Source organism: Ogataea parapolymorpha, chromosome I (genome assembly GCF_000187245.1).
Source record: "Ogataea parapolymorpha DL-1 chromosome I, whole genome shotgun sequence".
Taxonomy (NCBI): domain Eukaryota; kingdom Fungi; phylum Ascomycota; class Pichiomycetes; order Pichiales; family Pichiaceae; genus Ogataea; species Ogataea parapolymorpha.
Window position 1 is genome coordinate 1 of NC_027866.1, and position 14410 is coordinate 14410.

The window sequence follows — 14410 nt, forward strand, 5'->3', positions numbered from 1 at the left end:
ACCGCATCCCTACACCGCTTCCTGCCGCTCCTCCCATCTAATTTCTCACCTTTATTAATCTACATATATTAAACTTGCCTCTACTTGCTCTAATTCTTAACTTGGCTTATTCTCTTCTATACTTCTACTTGCTCTAATTCTTCTCTAATCCCTCTCTAATCCTTCTCTGTTCCCTCTCTAATTCTCCCCTCCTGGCTCACTCCTCCTATGTCTATGGTAGCTTCCCGCCTGCGCACTGGGAAACACCACCGACTCCGCCACAACCACGTTCGCCCGTCGACTGCAGTTAAACACAACCACGTCTGCAATGTCCTTGGCCTTGAGCGGCTCATAACCCTCGTACACCTTCTTGGCCTTTGTGGCATCGCCGCCAAACCGCACCAGCGAGAACTCCGTCTCCACAGCGCCGGGATCGATCTCCATCACCCGGATCTTGGTGCTGATTAGCTCCTTCCGGATTGCTTGGGTGAAGCTCCGCACAGCGGACTTTGTCGCGCAGTAGATGCTACCCCCAGGATAGCTCTCAATCCCAGCTATCGATCCAACCTGCACAATGTCCCCACTATTCCTCTCCTTCATCCCCCGAATCACCGTCTGTGTCATCTTGATCAGCCCCAAAACGTTTGTTGCAAACATCTCCTCAACATCTTTATCCCTAATGTTTCCAGCGTGCTCAACTCCCAACGCCTTCCCAGCATTGTTCACTAACACGTCGATGTCACGATAATCGGATGGAAGAGCTGCAAAGAACGCGTCGATCGTTGCTCTATCGCTGACATCGAGTTGTGCAGTGTGCACTTGGGCCCCACTTTGCTTTAATTGCCGGCTCAGTTCTGCCAGTCTGTCGGCCCTTCTGGCCGCCAGCACTAGCCTGATGTTGCCTCCGGCTGCTTCGACAAACTCACGTGCAATGGCTTCGCCAATGCCCGCAGATGCCCCAGTGATGAGCACTGTTTTTTGTTCAAGATTTGCCTGTGCTTGTGGTCCCAATGACATGTGGTTCTGGTTTAAGTTGCAATTAAAAATAAATTGTTTATTAATAATTTAAAGCAACCATTTACGTAATCTTTAGTCCGAGCATCAGATAACTACGTTGAGTCCTGCAACGGGTAGCGTCACGCTCTTGTCTGTCAATGGTACTTGCAGCAATGTTCCCCTTTTTACCAAGGTCTTGGTTAAGTACACTTTTTACTGCGACGAATTCAGCGCACTCTGCAAGTTTCCCACAGTTCCAGAGGACACTGGCACGTGCTTGTATCTGCTCGTCTCAACGCCAACGCCCCAGAACTCGTCAGTGTCGTCCACTTTGCCAAATCCACCTCCTCCCGGAGTCAGCACCTTCACGATGTCCCCCTTTCGAATCGCAATTTCAGCAAGGGACGGCAACTGAATCCATTGAATGGTCCCACCACCCCTGTTTCTTCCAAGATAGTTCTCTCCTTTCTTTCCATTTTCTCCCCCGTAAACTCCCCAGGGAGCAAAAACGCGGCGTTGTGTAACCAACGACACGTGAACAGGTGAGGAGAATTGGATTTCTCTAATCAGACCGTTACCCCCATTCCATTTACCACGTCCGCCACTGTTCTCGCGAATACAGTACTGAAGTAGAAGACAGGGATACCTTTGCTCCAGAATCTCCGGGTCTGTGATCTTTGTGTTTGTCATGTTCGTCTGCGTTCCTGAGAATCCGTGGAATCCAACCCTAATGCCGTCTTGGTCCACTATACCAGCACAGTTGCCCTGTCCGATGGTTTCGGTGTATCCAAAGCCCTTGACAAGCTCACCCTTCTCGTTTTCACCACCTGAGCCAAAGTTGAGGCCGTTCATGCACCCTCCCGTAGCTGAGGTTACACCAAAGGCCTTAAACAAACAGTCTGTAACCCTTTGTGATGTCATGCCGTTGCCTGCACAAACAGCAGCAAATCTGCTTGGGTTAATTAGCGAGTTTTCTGGAATAACCAGTGTACAAGGATCCAAGCAACCCTGGTTCAGTGGGATATCAAGATTGACTAGACATCTGAGAACATAGATGACTGCAGAAGCCGTGACAGACTTGGGAGCATTCAAGTTGCTATAGGATTCAAGGGATGTTCCAGTGAAATCAAAGACGGCAGATCCGTCTTGTGGGCTGATGTCAATTTTCACCTGCACTTGTGTTCCATCGTCAAGGAAGTCAATGGCAGTCAACGGCACTCTGTCAGCGTTTTCGCTAGCGAACTTCATTAAAAATTTCCGCACTCCCATTTCAGCAGTCTTTTTCACATTTCGCATATAGAACAGAACGGTTTCGCTTCCATACTCGTTGAACAGTTCCTTTAAAAGATTGATACCACGCTGGTTGGATGCGATCTGAGCTTTCAAATCTGAAATGTTATCATCGATGTTTCTTGTTCCGGAAACGCCATGCTTTCTTGGTGCCACGTTAAAATGATAGTTAAGCCCTTCGTAGTCCAGCTTTCCTCTTTCCACAATTTTCCATGTTTCAATGTTGACACCTTCCTCGTAAATCTCTCTGGCGTAGGACGACGAGGACCCAGGGGCGGAACCACCAATCTCCGAATGGTGTGCTCTGGCCGCGACCACAAACTGGATCTTGTTCTCGTAAAACACTGGAGAAATCACTGTAATATCCGGAAGGTGGGTTCCACCGACGCTTGGAGAGTTTGTGCACAAAATGTCGCCTTCATGAAGGTCGCTATTCCAATACTCAAGCTGGTATTTGATAGCACTAGACATGGAACCGAGATGGACCGGCACATTGGGGGCATTTGCTGTTAAGTTTCCTTCATTGTCAAATAAAGCACAGGAGAAATCTAGTCGTTCTTTGATGTTGGCACTCACAGCTATTTTTTGCAATGTACGAGCCATGTCCTCTGCAATGGACATGAATCTATTGCTAAAGATCGAAAGCTGGATGGGATCAATATAGTCGGTACTGATCTGACTTTTTGACTCCACATTGACGTCCAAGACAACGTGTCTTGGAAGAATGGTGGCAGAGGCATCGGGGGTCACCACTATGGTTTGCGTCTCATCCAAAATAAGTGCCGGACCAGCTACCACAGTTCCAGGGGCCAGTTTCTCCAAAAGATACACGTTGGAGTCAAGAACGCCTTCGTCAAAAACAATAGGAGTGGTTTTTTCTTCAATTCCGGACTCAACAGCAACTTTTGCAACTGAGGCATAGTCTTTATATGGAGATCTTTCATTTGTTTCGCCAAATGTATTCCCAGTGCTTCTAACTCTGACATCGGTAATCAGAACAGCCTTATCGTAATCATTAAAAGCAAACTCTCTTTCGTGGGTCTCATAAAACACCGACAGAAAATCGTCATCTACTGGCCGTGCAACCATGATTTTGGTATCCGAGCCCTTATAGCCCATGTTAAGATAGACGGTCGAGAATACAGTCGCTGGGTTAACACCTTGAGCCTCCAGCTCCATGAGAGCTTTCTCCTTCAACTTTTCTGCCTCTTTGATTAATTCATTTCTTGCGGTGTCAGAATAAACTTTTGCACACGGAATCTGCTGCTCGTTGACGACATCTGCTAAAGATATACCATACGCGGATAAGATGGACGAGTGCTTGTGAATAAGCACCTTCTTGATTTTTAAAATTTTGGCAATCGATGCGGCGTGCTGTCCTCCAGCGCCACCAAAAGAAGCCATAGAATGAGCAGATGCGTCGTGCCCTTTGGCTTCAGTCAACTCTCTAATTGGCTTTGCCATTTGGTAGTTGGCGACTTTCAAAAATCCAAGGGCAATTTCATGAGGAGTTTTGGGGAAGCCAGGATTGTCTTCGTTGATGATGTGCGCTAGTTGCTCAAACTTCTTTTTGGTGATGGCATAGTCCAAAGGTTCATTTTCGCCGGGACCGAAAATTTGGGGGAAAAATTCAGGCAAAATTCTCCCTGTGAATAAATTAGCGTCCGTCACGGTCAATGGTCCGCCTTTCTTGTAGCATGCAGGACCTGGATGAGCAGAAGCAGATTCAGGCCCGACTTTGAACACACCATTGACATATTCAAGAATGGAACCGCCTCCAGCAGCGACTGTATTGATATCTAACTGGGGAGCAGCGATATTGATCCCAGCGGTGATGGACTCAAACGAGAATTCGAATTCGCCTGCATATCTCGAGACGTCTGTTGATGTTCCTCCCATATCAAATCCAATCACAGGAATCTTGTTGTCGTCGTCGTAACACGTTTTTGCCTCACCAACAACACCTCCAGCAGGTCCTGAAAGCAGTGAACGGAGTCCCGAAAAGTTTCTCCAGGAGCACAGTCCACCATCAGATTGCATGAACTCGACTCTCGTATGTTTCTCAAAACCCGGCTCAAACCCGGCTAAAAAACTGTCAATATATTCCTTGACTATAGGAGTCAAATAGGCATCGACAACCGTTGACTGCCCTCTGGGAAGCGTTTTGATGACTGGCAGCAGCTCATGAGAAAGCGAAACATTTCCAAATCCAAGGCTTTTAGCGATCTCTCCGGCACGCTTTTCGTGCTCCTGGTAATTGTAGCCGTGTATAAAAACAATAGCAACAGAATTTATACCTTCGTCTTTCAGTTTTATAAGATCGTGAGTCAATTGTTCAGTGTCCAAAGGCTTGATGATCTCAAACACTTCTCTTGTTTTGCCCTCAACATACTTTTGGCCATCCAGAAGATCGCGTGCATCATAGCCAGTTGGGTCAACCAAGAATGCTGGCATAGTGACACGCTCATCTGCTTCCACTACCTTTTCGAAGAGAACACCTGGCTTCACAATGTTTAGCGCGAACAGGTCTGGCCGCGATTGATCTCCAATATGAAGCAAATCTTTAAAACCCTTGGTAGTCACCAAAGCACATCTTGACCCTTTGCGTTCCAGAAGGGCGTTGGTTGCCACTGTGGTTCCTAGCCGAATTGAGGAAATGGAGGAAGTATCGAGGAGTTGGTTTCTGGGTATAGTTTTGCCAGATGTCAGTTCCAAAACTCTTCTGATACTTTCAATGTTTGCGTCTTTGTAATTTGAAGGATCAACCGATAAAAGCTTGAACGTGCCTTCCTTCTTCCCGACTTTGTATATCACGTCGGTGAAGGTTCCACCACGGTCAATAGCTATACTGATACCTGTTTCATATACTGTCATGCTGTAGATATTGAATAGCCGGAAAATGTCCCAGCAGGAGCTGGATTATTTAATATATTTAAGCTGATAAAGCTGATAGCTAAAGATAAGTAGGCAGCTCGTGACGAGCGGAAAACAATAGCGCCGCGCGGGTTAATCAATATTTTTCAAGGCAGGTCGAGACGAGCTAACGCGATCGTTGGAAATAATTTCTTTTGGTTATTCAGATAACCAACTAACATTATCGAGTCACTTTATCTTGAGCTTCCCCGGATCGACAATGAGTATTTTAAGTTGACTAATTGTCCTTCATCGCTTATCACTTTTTCAAAATGACTTCGACCGATTTGCCTGAAAAAGATGCCTTTTTGGCGGTTACCACTCAAAAATCAATCGTTGATGATCCTAGTGCAGACAAAGCTCTTCAATTTCTTGCTGAGCATGCCGGTAAGTTTGAAGAGCTTACTCCTGCCGAGGAAAAATGGGCCATTAGGAAGACCGACTTGATTCTACTGCCAACACTCTTCTTCACTGCAACCATGGGTGCAGTTGACAAAGTGTCTCTCAGTACGGCCGCCATATTTGGATTTAAGACCGATAACAACCTGGTTGGACAGCAGTACTCCTGGCTGGGATCTATCATATTTATAGGTTCTCTCGTCGGGATGTGGCCAATGTCTTATTTATTGCAGAGGTTCAGAATCGGCAAGGTTATTGCCTGCTGCTCGTTAGTCTGGTCTGCATCCACTCTTTTATTATGTGCCTGCCACGAGTTTATTGGTCTTGCTACTCTTCGCTGTCTGATGGGTCTTGTTGAGTGTGCGATTGTCCCTGGTTGCTCGCTGATGATTGCTAGCTTTTATCTGAAATCTGAGTCCCCTCACCGCACAGCATTCATTTTTATGTTTGCATCGTCAGTGATCAACGGGGCTCTGTCTGCTCTTGCCACAACTTTTGGTAGCGCAATACCTACTTGGAAGTACATCTACCTCCTGGTTGGTTCTATCTCTTTCGTGTGGTCCTGCGTTATCTTTTGGTTCTTACCAGACTCTCCAATCAACGCCAAATTTTTGACCGAGCGCGAGAAGGTCTTTATGGTGAAACGTGTTGCTGATAATGCCACCGGTGTTGAGAACAACTCATGGAAATGGGAGCAAGTAAAGGAGGCGTTTTTAGACGTGCGAGTCTACTTGATTATGCTTTTCAACTTTGGTATTAACATTCCTAATGGTGGATTGAGCACTTACAACTCCATCATCATTAACAACTTGGGTTTTACTCCGGTCAAGTCTGCTCTTATGGGTATTCCTACTGGTGTGATTGCTTCTCTCGCAACTTTCTTTTTCACCTGGCTTGGAGCTCGCTGGAAGAACAGGAGATGCCTGGTTTCTGTTATTTCCTTGATTATTCCACTGATTGGGTCTATCATTCTCTACGCAGTTGATCAAACAAAAGTTGGTCCTCAACTATTAGGTCTCTACCTAATGTACTTCTACTTTGCACCATATGTTGTCATGATGTCCTGTGTTCAAGCAAACACTTCTGGAAGCACCAAAAAATCTGTCACATATGGCTTCAACTACCTTGGTTACTGTGGGGGAGCTATTACGGGTACACAAACGTTCAGGAGCAACCAGGCACCCAAATACACTGGCGGATTCATCTCGATGATTGTGGCCTATTGCGTGTGTATCCTATTGTCTGCTCTTTACTGGGTCACGTGTGCGATCATGAACCATAACAAGAGAAAGGCTCTCGAAAAAATTCCGGAAGACACGCTGGACGTGTCTATCGAGGGAGTTGAGGATGAGAAGATGCTTGACTACACAGATAGACAGCAGCGCCACTTTTTCTATACTACTTAGTTTTATCTACAATTCCGACCAAAAAGTTTTAATCTCAGTTTATGCCGGTATCGAAATAAACTTCCAAGTATTTCAGCTCGTCTCGAGCTTCTTTTTTTCCACATTCTTATCAGTACGCCAATATGTCTCGTACCATAAAAGTAAATGTATAAGAGGTGTTTTTGCTCGAATTTGAAATTGTTAACATGATCAACCCTGATTACTCCGTTCTGATTGTGGGCGCCGGTACCTTTGGTCTTTCCACAGCTCTACAACTACTTCGCAAAGGCCACAAAAACGTGACCCTCCTCGACCCGTATGCCATTCCATCCCCTCTTGCTGCAGGCAATGACATAAATAAAATTTTCCAGTCAACTGTTAGTGACGAATTTTACTCTGAACTAGCTTTGGAGGCTCTGGAATTGTGGAGATCTGATCCCGTATACGAGCCAGCGTTCCACGAAGTGGGAATAGTGTACGGTGCTACAGGAGATGCTGCTGTTGCTGAAATCAATCAACGCTACAGCCGTCTCAATTCCAAAGGAGAAGATATTGACAGATTGCAAACACCAGAGGATTTTGCAAAGTTGATTCAATGGAAAGGAGATTTTGCAGATGATTTCAATTCCTTGGCTCTTGACTCGAGATTCAAATCTTGGAAGGGCTATTTTCAAAAAAGTAAATGTGGATGGACATTTGCAGCACTAGCTTTAAATAACGCTTGGAAAGAATGCGAACAGAAGGGAGCTCAGTTTGTTCAGGATGCTGCCGTAGAATTGCTCATAGAAGGGTTCAATTGTGTCGGAGTTCGCACATTATCGGGATCAATCTTGAAAGCTGACCGTGTCGTTATATGTGCTGGAGCAAATTCAACAAAATTACTCAATTACAAAGGCCAACTACTAGCCAAATGCTGGACTGTGGGTCACATAAAGCTTACCTCAGAGGAGGCTAAAGCGCTAAGAAACTCTCCTGTTCTTTTGAACCTAGATGAAGGGTTCCTCTTTGAGCCTGACGAAAATGGGATCCTAAAGTTTTGCAACGAGTTTCCAGGATACATAAATCAAGATGGAACTGAAAATATTTCGACGCCTCTTTATCGAAACCAGATCCCTGTCGAAGCCGAAAAGCAAATGAGAGGGTTTCTGAGGCAGGTGTTTCCCCAAATCAGCACGCGTCCCTTTGATGCTGCCAAAATTTGCTGGTGCACCGACACACCCGATCGTCATTTCTTAATCTGTGAGCATCCTAATATGAACGGCCTCATATTGGCAACTGGAGATTCTGGACAAGGATTCAAGTATATGCCCATAATTGGCCACTACATATCTGACCTCGTTATGAAAGGAGAATCGGGACTACCAGAAACCCATCGCAAAGCATGGAGCTGGAGACCAGAGACAGCCGAGGGGAGAGATATATACAACCTTCAAGGGAGATTTGGCGGTTCAAACAAAATAAAGGATCTGAATGAGTTAAGCGATTGGACAAACTAATAATCATCTTACGCAAGACTCAATGTGCTTGCTTTACCTCGAATCATATCTCTCCAACGTATGTGGTCACACCCCAGATCTTTCTCCTTCCAAACACTCGTAACAACAGAACATGCGGTTCGGACGCTTCCAAGCTCTCTTGTCTTCTGCAAAGTGGTGAATGCATTCAGAACAAACCATCTGTCTTCGTCCGCCACTGTGGACACAATGCCGATGACAAATAACGGCCATAGCAGAGACATGTAGATGTCTGGGAGTGACCTCATCAGAGACACAATATGTTTAGAAATCTGCTGTGTATCTACGTGTCTCTTATGAAAGGATTTTGAGATTATTCCATCGTGCTGGTAGACGGCTTCTAAGTCAATCCTAGCAAATAAGTAGATGATAGCCGTTAGGCGTTTTATCTCGGCAATTGTTTCAATATAGTGCGCATCTTCATCACTGACTTCCGGAGTCGATTCGAATTCTTGGCAGAGTTCCTGAATTTCTCGATGCAGATGTTCGCGTCTGATCCAAACCTCTGTCTCAATTGCATCGCGACTAACTTGTGATGTTTCCAGCTCTAAGTCCTCATAGCATTTACCAAGCATGGAAATTCGATGAATTATTGAGATCAGATACGCGCTGCAGCCAAGAACGAGATCAATTCGAGTGTCACCATCATTGCGAAGTGTTTCCAAATGAGGGTCATCGAAGATTGGTTGTGGTAATCTTGGAAGAGGCACGGAGTAGTTTGAATGGTTTTCCCCAACCCAGGCCGTTTCTCCCATCACCTCGTGGCTGATAAAGTACCTTGTGAAAAATTTGGACAACGGATTCTCGTTAGTGCGCATTCGAGTTTCTTTCAGTAACTCTTTTGCCTGGGCAAGATGCGTGGTCCACTGAGCTCCAGACCCGCAGTTTGAGGAAATCTCCTTGAAGCAGAGCATTATGATGGTTGCAAGAACCTCGTCCAAGTTATGTATATCTCTAATGGCGTGTGGAAGCTCCCCTAGCACCTGCTTTGTGTAGGTTTCAGATATTTCTTCAAACTCTTTCTTTCCTAGAAGAAATAACTGGTACGCACTAGCGGCCAGGATCGAATTCAGCACCATTGCTGATCCTGCAGCCAGTGGAACAATTAGATAAAGGTAAGGATTTGTTTCGGGATTCAACTTATACCGAAACGAATCGATTGATTCAAGTGGGTGTGACGACAGCTTAGACTTTTCTGGATAACACACACAGACAGGGCAAATGGAGTTGATGAAGTATAAAAGAAGCTCGCGTTCTTGAGGCTCTAGGTTTGCAAGCGATGATTTGTTCTCAGGTTCCATCACAAACTCGCTGGGCGAACCTATGGAATAAGGATACTCAAATTCCTGTAATGCCCCCAGAAGAAAGGCATCTTCCGACGGTGTCGGCAAAGTACTAGGAAATGAGTGTGATTCCTGCGGACTGGGAAGTTGTTTGGGTGTTTGGGCAGGTATGCTCGCTGTTGCATCATCGCGCTCCATAATATTGGTAAAATCCTGTTTGGTTATATTAATGAATAAGGTTTTGGCGTTTTGCAAAGGTAGCCATGGTACGTGGTCGGATGCTACCCGCTGACTAAGAGTTTGTTCGTACTCCCCATTTACATTTTCGATCTGTTGCTGTTTGATCCTTTTATACTGTTCTGACCGACCAAATGCAATCCCTCGCACAAATGCATCCTGTTCCCATACCACCCTTTGATCGTACGCGCAAGCTCTGTCTAATCGCGCACAGTTGTTGCATCGCGGATGAGTTTCTTGAATTAGATCACATATCCATCACTTACCGTCACACTTCACGCGCCTCTGTCGACAAGTCAAACAGCCTTTGCGGCTTCGCTTATCCCTAGGCATTTTTGAGATTTTGCAATAGGGACTTGTGGGGAAAAATATGATAAAGATAATAATTTTCCTCAGCTCGTTTCGACCTTCCAAAATCTATCTATCCAAGATTTTAAGTTTTCACAGCCTTTATCTCTCCCTCCCGATTCAGGAAACTCCGCCGTTCACGTGATAGGCCTTATCTCCGGCCAATATTTTTTTTCCTCATGTCCATTACAGAGCTCTTTCCTGACGCCATCACAGACGGTGAGGGCACCACCTACATCCCCCTCAAAGACTCAAAGTATAGTAATGATTATACTGAGCATCTATTCTCTGCTAAACACCACGATTGGCGCGACGATTTCGTCAGAAACGGCTACGTCGTGATTAAGAATGCTATTCCACGACACCGCGCGCTTAAGTACCAGAAGGAAGTTTTCCAGCTGGTAAATACATTCGCCAACGTTGACTTTGACGAACCCGCCTCATGGACAACAGAAACCCTGCCCTCCGTGCCGGGCAACATTTACAGCGGCCACGGACTCAACCACGAAAAAGTGTTCTGGGAAGCACGGCTTGAGCAGGGCGTTATCGATGCATTTGCGCATCTCTGGGGTACTAACCAGCTCCTTGTGTCCTACGATGGCTTTAATTTGACGCTCCCGGTTGAGCGAACTATCCAACCGTGGCCACATTTTGACCAGTCGCCGTATAAACGGGGCCTGCACTGTGCGCAGGGAATTATATGTTTGAGCGACCACAGTCCTTCTGACGGCGGTTTAGTTGTTTACCGAGGCTCCCATCTTTTGTTTGAGGAGTTTTTCAAGACTGTTCCTGATTGGGAAAAGAACGACTACGTTGAGCTGACTTCTTCGCAGCTCGCGTGGTTTACAGAGCGCGGATGTGAGGAGGTCAAGATCTCGTGCGACGCTGGCGACCTTATTATTTGGGACTCGCGGACATGCCACTGGGGAAAACCTCCGACGGAAAAAAGTGAACACGTCCGCACGGTCCTTTATGCATCGTATGCTCCGGCGCAATTCGCGTCGGCCGAGTTTTTAGAGAAACGTAGCAGGCTGTTCTACGCCGGTGAGGGAACCACGCACTGGACCCACACAAATTTGGCGTCGTACTCGGCACACATCCCTGCGCTCGCTCACAGAAATAGGCCCCGTAGTCCGCCAGAGCTTTCCGACAGGCTGCTGCAGCTGGCGGGTATAAAAAGTTACTAATTCCGCAAATAAGGTTTTTTTTTCTTATCTAATGTCCAAAGAAAAAACAACCGTCACCGTCGAGGAGGTCGCGGCCGTCCGCCACGGCGACCCTGTGCTGGCCCAGAAGCTGCACCTGATCAATAATGCCATTGATGAGATTGGCTTCACTTGGTACCATTTCCAGCTTTTCTGCATCGCCGGCTACGGCTACGCGGTGGACTCGCAATTAGAGCTCATCCAATCGTCGGTGCATTCGTACGTTGCACTCCAATTTGGAGCAGACTACCCCACGGATACCCAGACCACGTACGTAGGCTACGTTCTGGGCGCGCTTTTCTGGGGTTTTGGCGGCGATCTTATTGGTAGAAAGCTCGCGTTCAACACGTCGCTGATTCTCGCCGCGCTGTTGGGCTTTGCAACCGGCGGCATGAACTCGTTTGCCACGTACTGCGTCTTCAACGCGCTGGCCAACTTCTGTGCCGGTGGAAACCTTGTCATGGACGTTACCGTGTTCATGGAGTATGTGCCATTCAAGTGGCAGTTTCTGAACACCATGATGGCTATGTGGTGGGGGATAGGACAGACGGTGAATAATCTTATCTGCTGGGGGTTTTTGCCCAACTACAGCAGTGGCTGGCGGTATGTGTGGTACACCAATAGCGGCATAATTCTGTTTTGCGGCCTGCTACGGCTCTTTGTGCTGCGGCTAGATGAAACTCCGAAGTTCTTGGTGTCGACCGGCCGCGACGATGAGGCAGTGCAAGCTCTGCAGAGAATTGCCCGCAAGTACAATCGTCAATGCTCTCTCACGCTGGACCAGCTACAGGCGTGCGGCGAACTGTGCTCAGACTATTATTCGCCACAGCAGGGCTGGCAGCCGGCCAAAATGCTTGCGGCTGTTAAGGAACACGTGCGGATCCTCTACCAGAACAAAATCGTCGCGTACTCCACCACGTCCCTCATGTTCTCGTACCTGCTGGTGGGCTTCTCGTCCAGTATCTTCTATAACTTCCTTTACATTTACATCCAGTCGCACGGCGGCAACACGGCGGCGCCCAGCCACATCGTGTACAGAAACTCGACGCTGTCGTATATGACGGCGATTTTCGGGCCTATCTTCTCGGCACTACTTGTGAGAGCCTTTGGTAGACGCTATACCATGCTGTTTGGAGGCATGGCCACCATGGCCATCATGTTTGGGTATACAACCGTGCGCACACCGGCCGGCGACGCTGGCTTTTCGTCTGCTACCAATTTTTTCATGAACGTGTACTATGGCTGTCTCTACGCATATGCGACAGAAATCTTCCCAGCACAGGCGCGTGGTACAGGAATGGGGCTGGCCTCTGTTTTGGGCGCCATTGGTGGAGCCCTGTCCCCTGTGGCATACTATTTCGGTGAGAGCTCTGGCACCTCGGTTCCTATCTGGCTCGCAGGCGCACTCTTTGGCGTGCTTGGTATTCTGGCTGCCCTCTACCCATTTGAGCCCTCTGGCAGGGGCCTTAATCTGGTGCGGTCTGGAAATAGAAGTGAGGTTATCTAGTCAAGCTTATTAATGAAGCAATAAACTTTACGGAATTCGGGTTAAATGCGGAGCTGTGATTTTTTGAGACATCTTTGAAGATCAGCTCTTATGCACCCTAAGAAACTTTAGCAAGTGGTATTACATGACGTCTTTTTTCCGTTAACCCCTTCAGCGACGGACTTAAAAGTATAAAGCCCAGAGACTGAGTCTTCCGGCGCCCTATAAAAGGGCCAGTCTTTCACTCATTCTTTCCAACATGCCACCAAAGTTTAACTCGTTCAAGTGGGATACCATTCCAGAAGACCTCTACACCCGGCTGGGAAAGTCCGGCCTCCAGATTTCTAGAATCGTCCTAGGATGTATGTCCTATGGCCGCAAGTCGTGGTTTGACTTTGTGCTAGAAGACGAGGACGAAGTGTTCACGATCATGAAGAAAGCTTATGACAGCGGAATTCGTACTTTTGACACCTCGTGCAATTACTCCAACGGATTCTCTGAAATCCTCGTTGGAAAGTTCCTCAAGAAACACAACATCGACAGACGCACGGTCGTTATCTTGAGCAAGTGTTTTTTCCCTCCTAACGAGTCGGATCCAGACACAAACATCATCGTCCCCGGAACGGCCGAAGGATCGGAGTACATCAACCGATACGGGCTTTCGAGAACCAACATCCTGGACTCTGTGGATAAAAGTATCGAAAGACTTGGCACTCACATCGACGTGCTACAGGTCCATCGGTTCGACACAAACACACCGATCGAGGAGACGATGGAGGCGCTGCACGATGTTGTCAAGTCCGGCAAAGTTAAGTACATCGGAGCTTCTACCATGAGAGCGTACCAGTTTGTTGAAATGCAACACGTTGCCGAGCTGCACGGTTGGACCAAGTTTATCTCTATGCAGAGCTATTACTCTCTGTTCTACAGAGAGGAGGAAGACGAGCTGATTGCGTACTGCAAGAAAACTGGAGTTGGACTTATTCCGTACTCACCGCTCGCCGGAGGAGTGCTAGCCAGGCCATTCGATAAGATGTTCAACACTACACCTCGTTCCAGTATAGGTCTTTCAGTTGCCATGTTCGGATTGAACGAGATTACCGACAAGGACAAATTACTGCTTTCCAGAATTGAGGAATTGGCAAACAAACACAGGGTGAAAATGGCCACTGTGGCCATCGCCTGGTGCTTGGCCAAGGACCACAATCCTATTCTGGGTCTCAACAAGGTGGAGAGAATCGACGATGCAATAGCCGCTATCAAGCTGAAACTCACCGATGAGGAAGTTGCGTATCTTGACGAACCAGATGTTTCCCGAAAGCTGCCTAACTTATACCACTAGCATTTAATACTAGATTTAAATAGTCTTAAGATT

At 47.0% G+C, this 14410-nt stretch overlaps 8 protein-coding genes across 8 annotated transcripts; 5 read left to right on the forward strand and 3 right to left on the reverse strand.

Moving 5' to 3' along the window:
* Window positions 1-177: 177 nt before the first annotated feature.
* Window positions 178-996, reverse strand: HPODL_00001 (putative oxidoreductase; the record flags this gene model as incomplete). The annotated part of the gene is made up of 1 exon (XM_014081434.1): window positions 178-996. The coding sequence occupies one exon, from the start codon at window positions 994-996 to the stop codon at window positions 178-180; it is 819 nt and encodes a 272-aa protein (XP_013936909.1).
* Window positions 997-1188: 192 nt separating this feature from the next.
* On the reverse strand, window positions 1189-5139 carry HPODL_00002 (uncharacterized protein; the record flags this gene model as incomplete). The annotated part of the gene is made up of 1 exon (XM_014081435.1): window positions 1189-5139. The coding sequence occupies one exon, from the start codon at window positions 5137-5139 to the stop codon at window positions 1189-1191; it is 3951 nt and encodes a 1316-aa protein (XP_013936910.1).
* Window positions 5140-5450: 311 nt separating this feature from the next.
* On the forward strand, window positions 5451-6983 carry HPODL_00003 (D-galactonate transporter; the record flags this gene model as incomplete). The annotated part of the gene is made up of 1 exon (XM_014081436.1): window positions 5451-6983. The coding sequence occupies one exon, from the start codon at window positions 5451-5453 to the stop codon at window positions 6981-6983; it is 1533 nt and encodes a 510-aa protein (XP_013936911.1).
* A 185-nt stretch (window positions 6984-7168) lies between these two features.
* Window positions 7169-8458, forward strand: HPODL_00004 (Glycine/D-amino acid oxidase; the record flags this gene model as incomplete). Its single annotated transcript, XM_014081437.1, has 1 exon — window positions 7169-8458. One exon carries the CDS (start codon window positions 7169-7171, stop codon window positions 8456-8458), a length of 1290 nt encoding a protein of 429 aa, XP_013936912.1.
* Window positions 8459-8466: 8 nt separating this feature from the next.
* Window positions 8467-9777, reverse strand: HPODL_00005 (uncharacterized protein; the record flags this gene model as incomplete). Its single annotated transcript, XM_014081438.1, has 1 exon — window positions 8467-9777. The coding sequence occupies one exon, from the start codon at window positions 9775-9777 to the stop codon at window positions 8467-8469; it is 1311 nt and encodes a 436-aa protein (XP_013936913.1).
* A 746-nt stretch (window positions 9778-10523) lies between these two features.
* HPODL_05072 (uncharacterized protein) lies at window positions 10524-11531 on the forward strand (the record flags this gene model as incomplete). Its single annotated transcript, XM_014081439.1, has 1 exon — window positions 10524-11531. One exon carries the CDS (start codon window positions 10524-10526, stop codon window positions 11529-11531), a length of 1008 nt encoding a protein of 335 aa, XP_013936914.1.
* Window positions 11532-11562: 31 nt separating this feature from the next.
* On the forward strand, window positions 11563-13056 carry HPODL_00006 (uncharacterized protein; the record flags this gene model as incomplete). The annotated part of the gene is made up of 1 exon (XM_014081440.1): window positions 11563-13056. The coding sequence occupies one exon, from the start codon at window positions 11563-11565 to the stop codon at window positions 13054-13056; it is 1494 nt and encodes a 497-aa protein (XP_013936915.1).
* Window positions 13057-13294: 238 nt separating this feature from the next.
* On the forward strand, window positions 13295-14377 carry HPODL_00007 (Aryl-alcohol dehydrogenase; the record flags this gene model as incomplete). The annotated part of the gene is made up of 1 exon (XM_014081441.1): window positions 13295-14377. The coding sequence occupies one exon, from the start codon at window positions 13295-13297 to the stop codon at window positions 14375-14377; it is 1083 nt and encodes a 360-aa protein (XP_013936916.1).
* Between the last annotated feature and the right edge of the window lie 33 nt (window positions 14378-14410).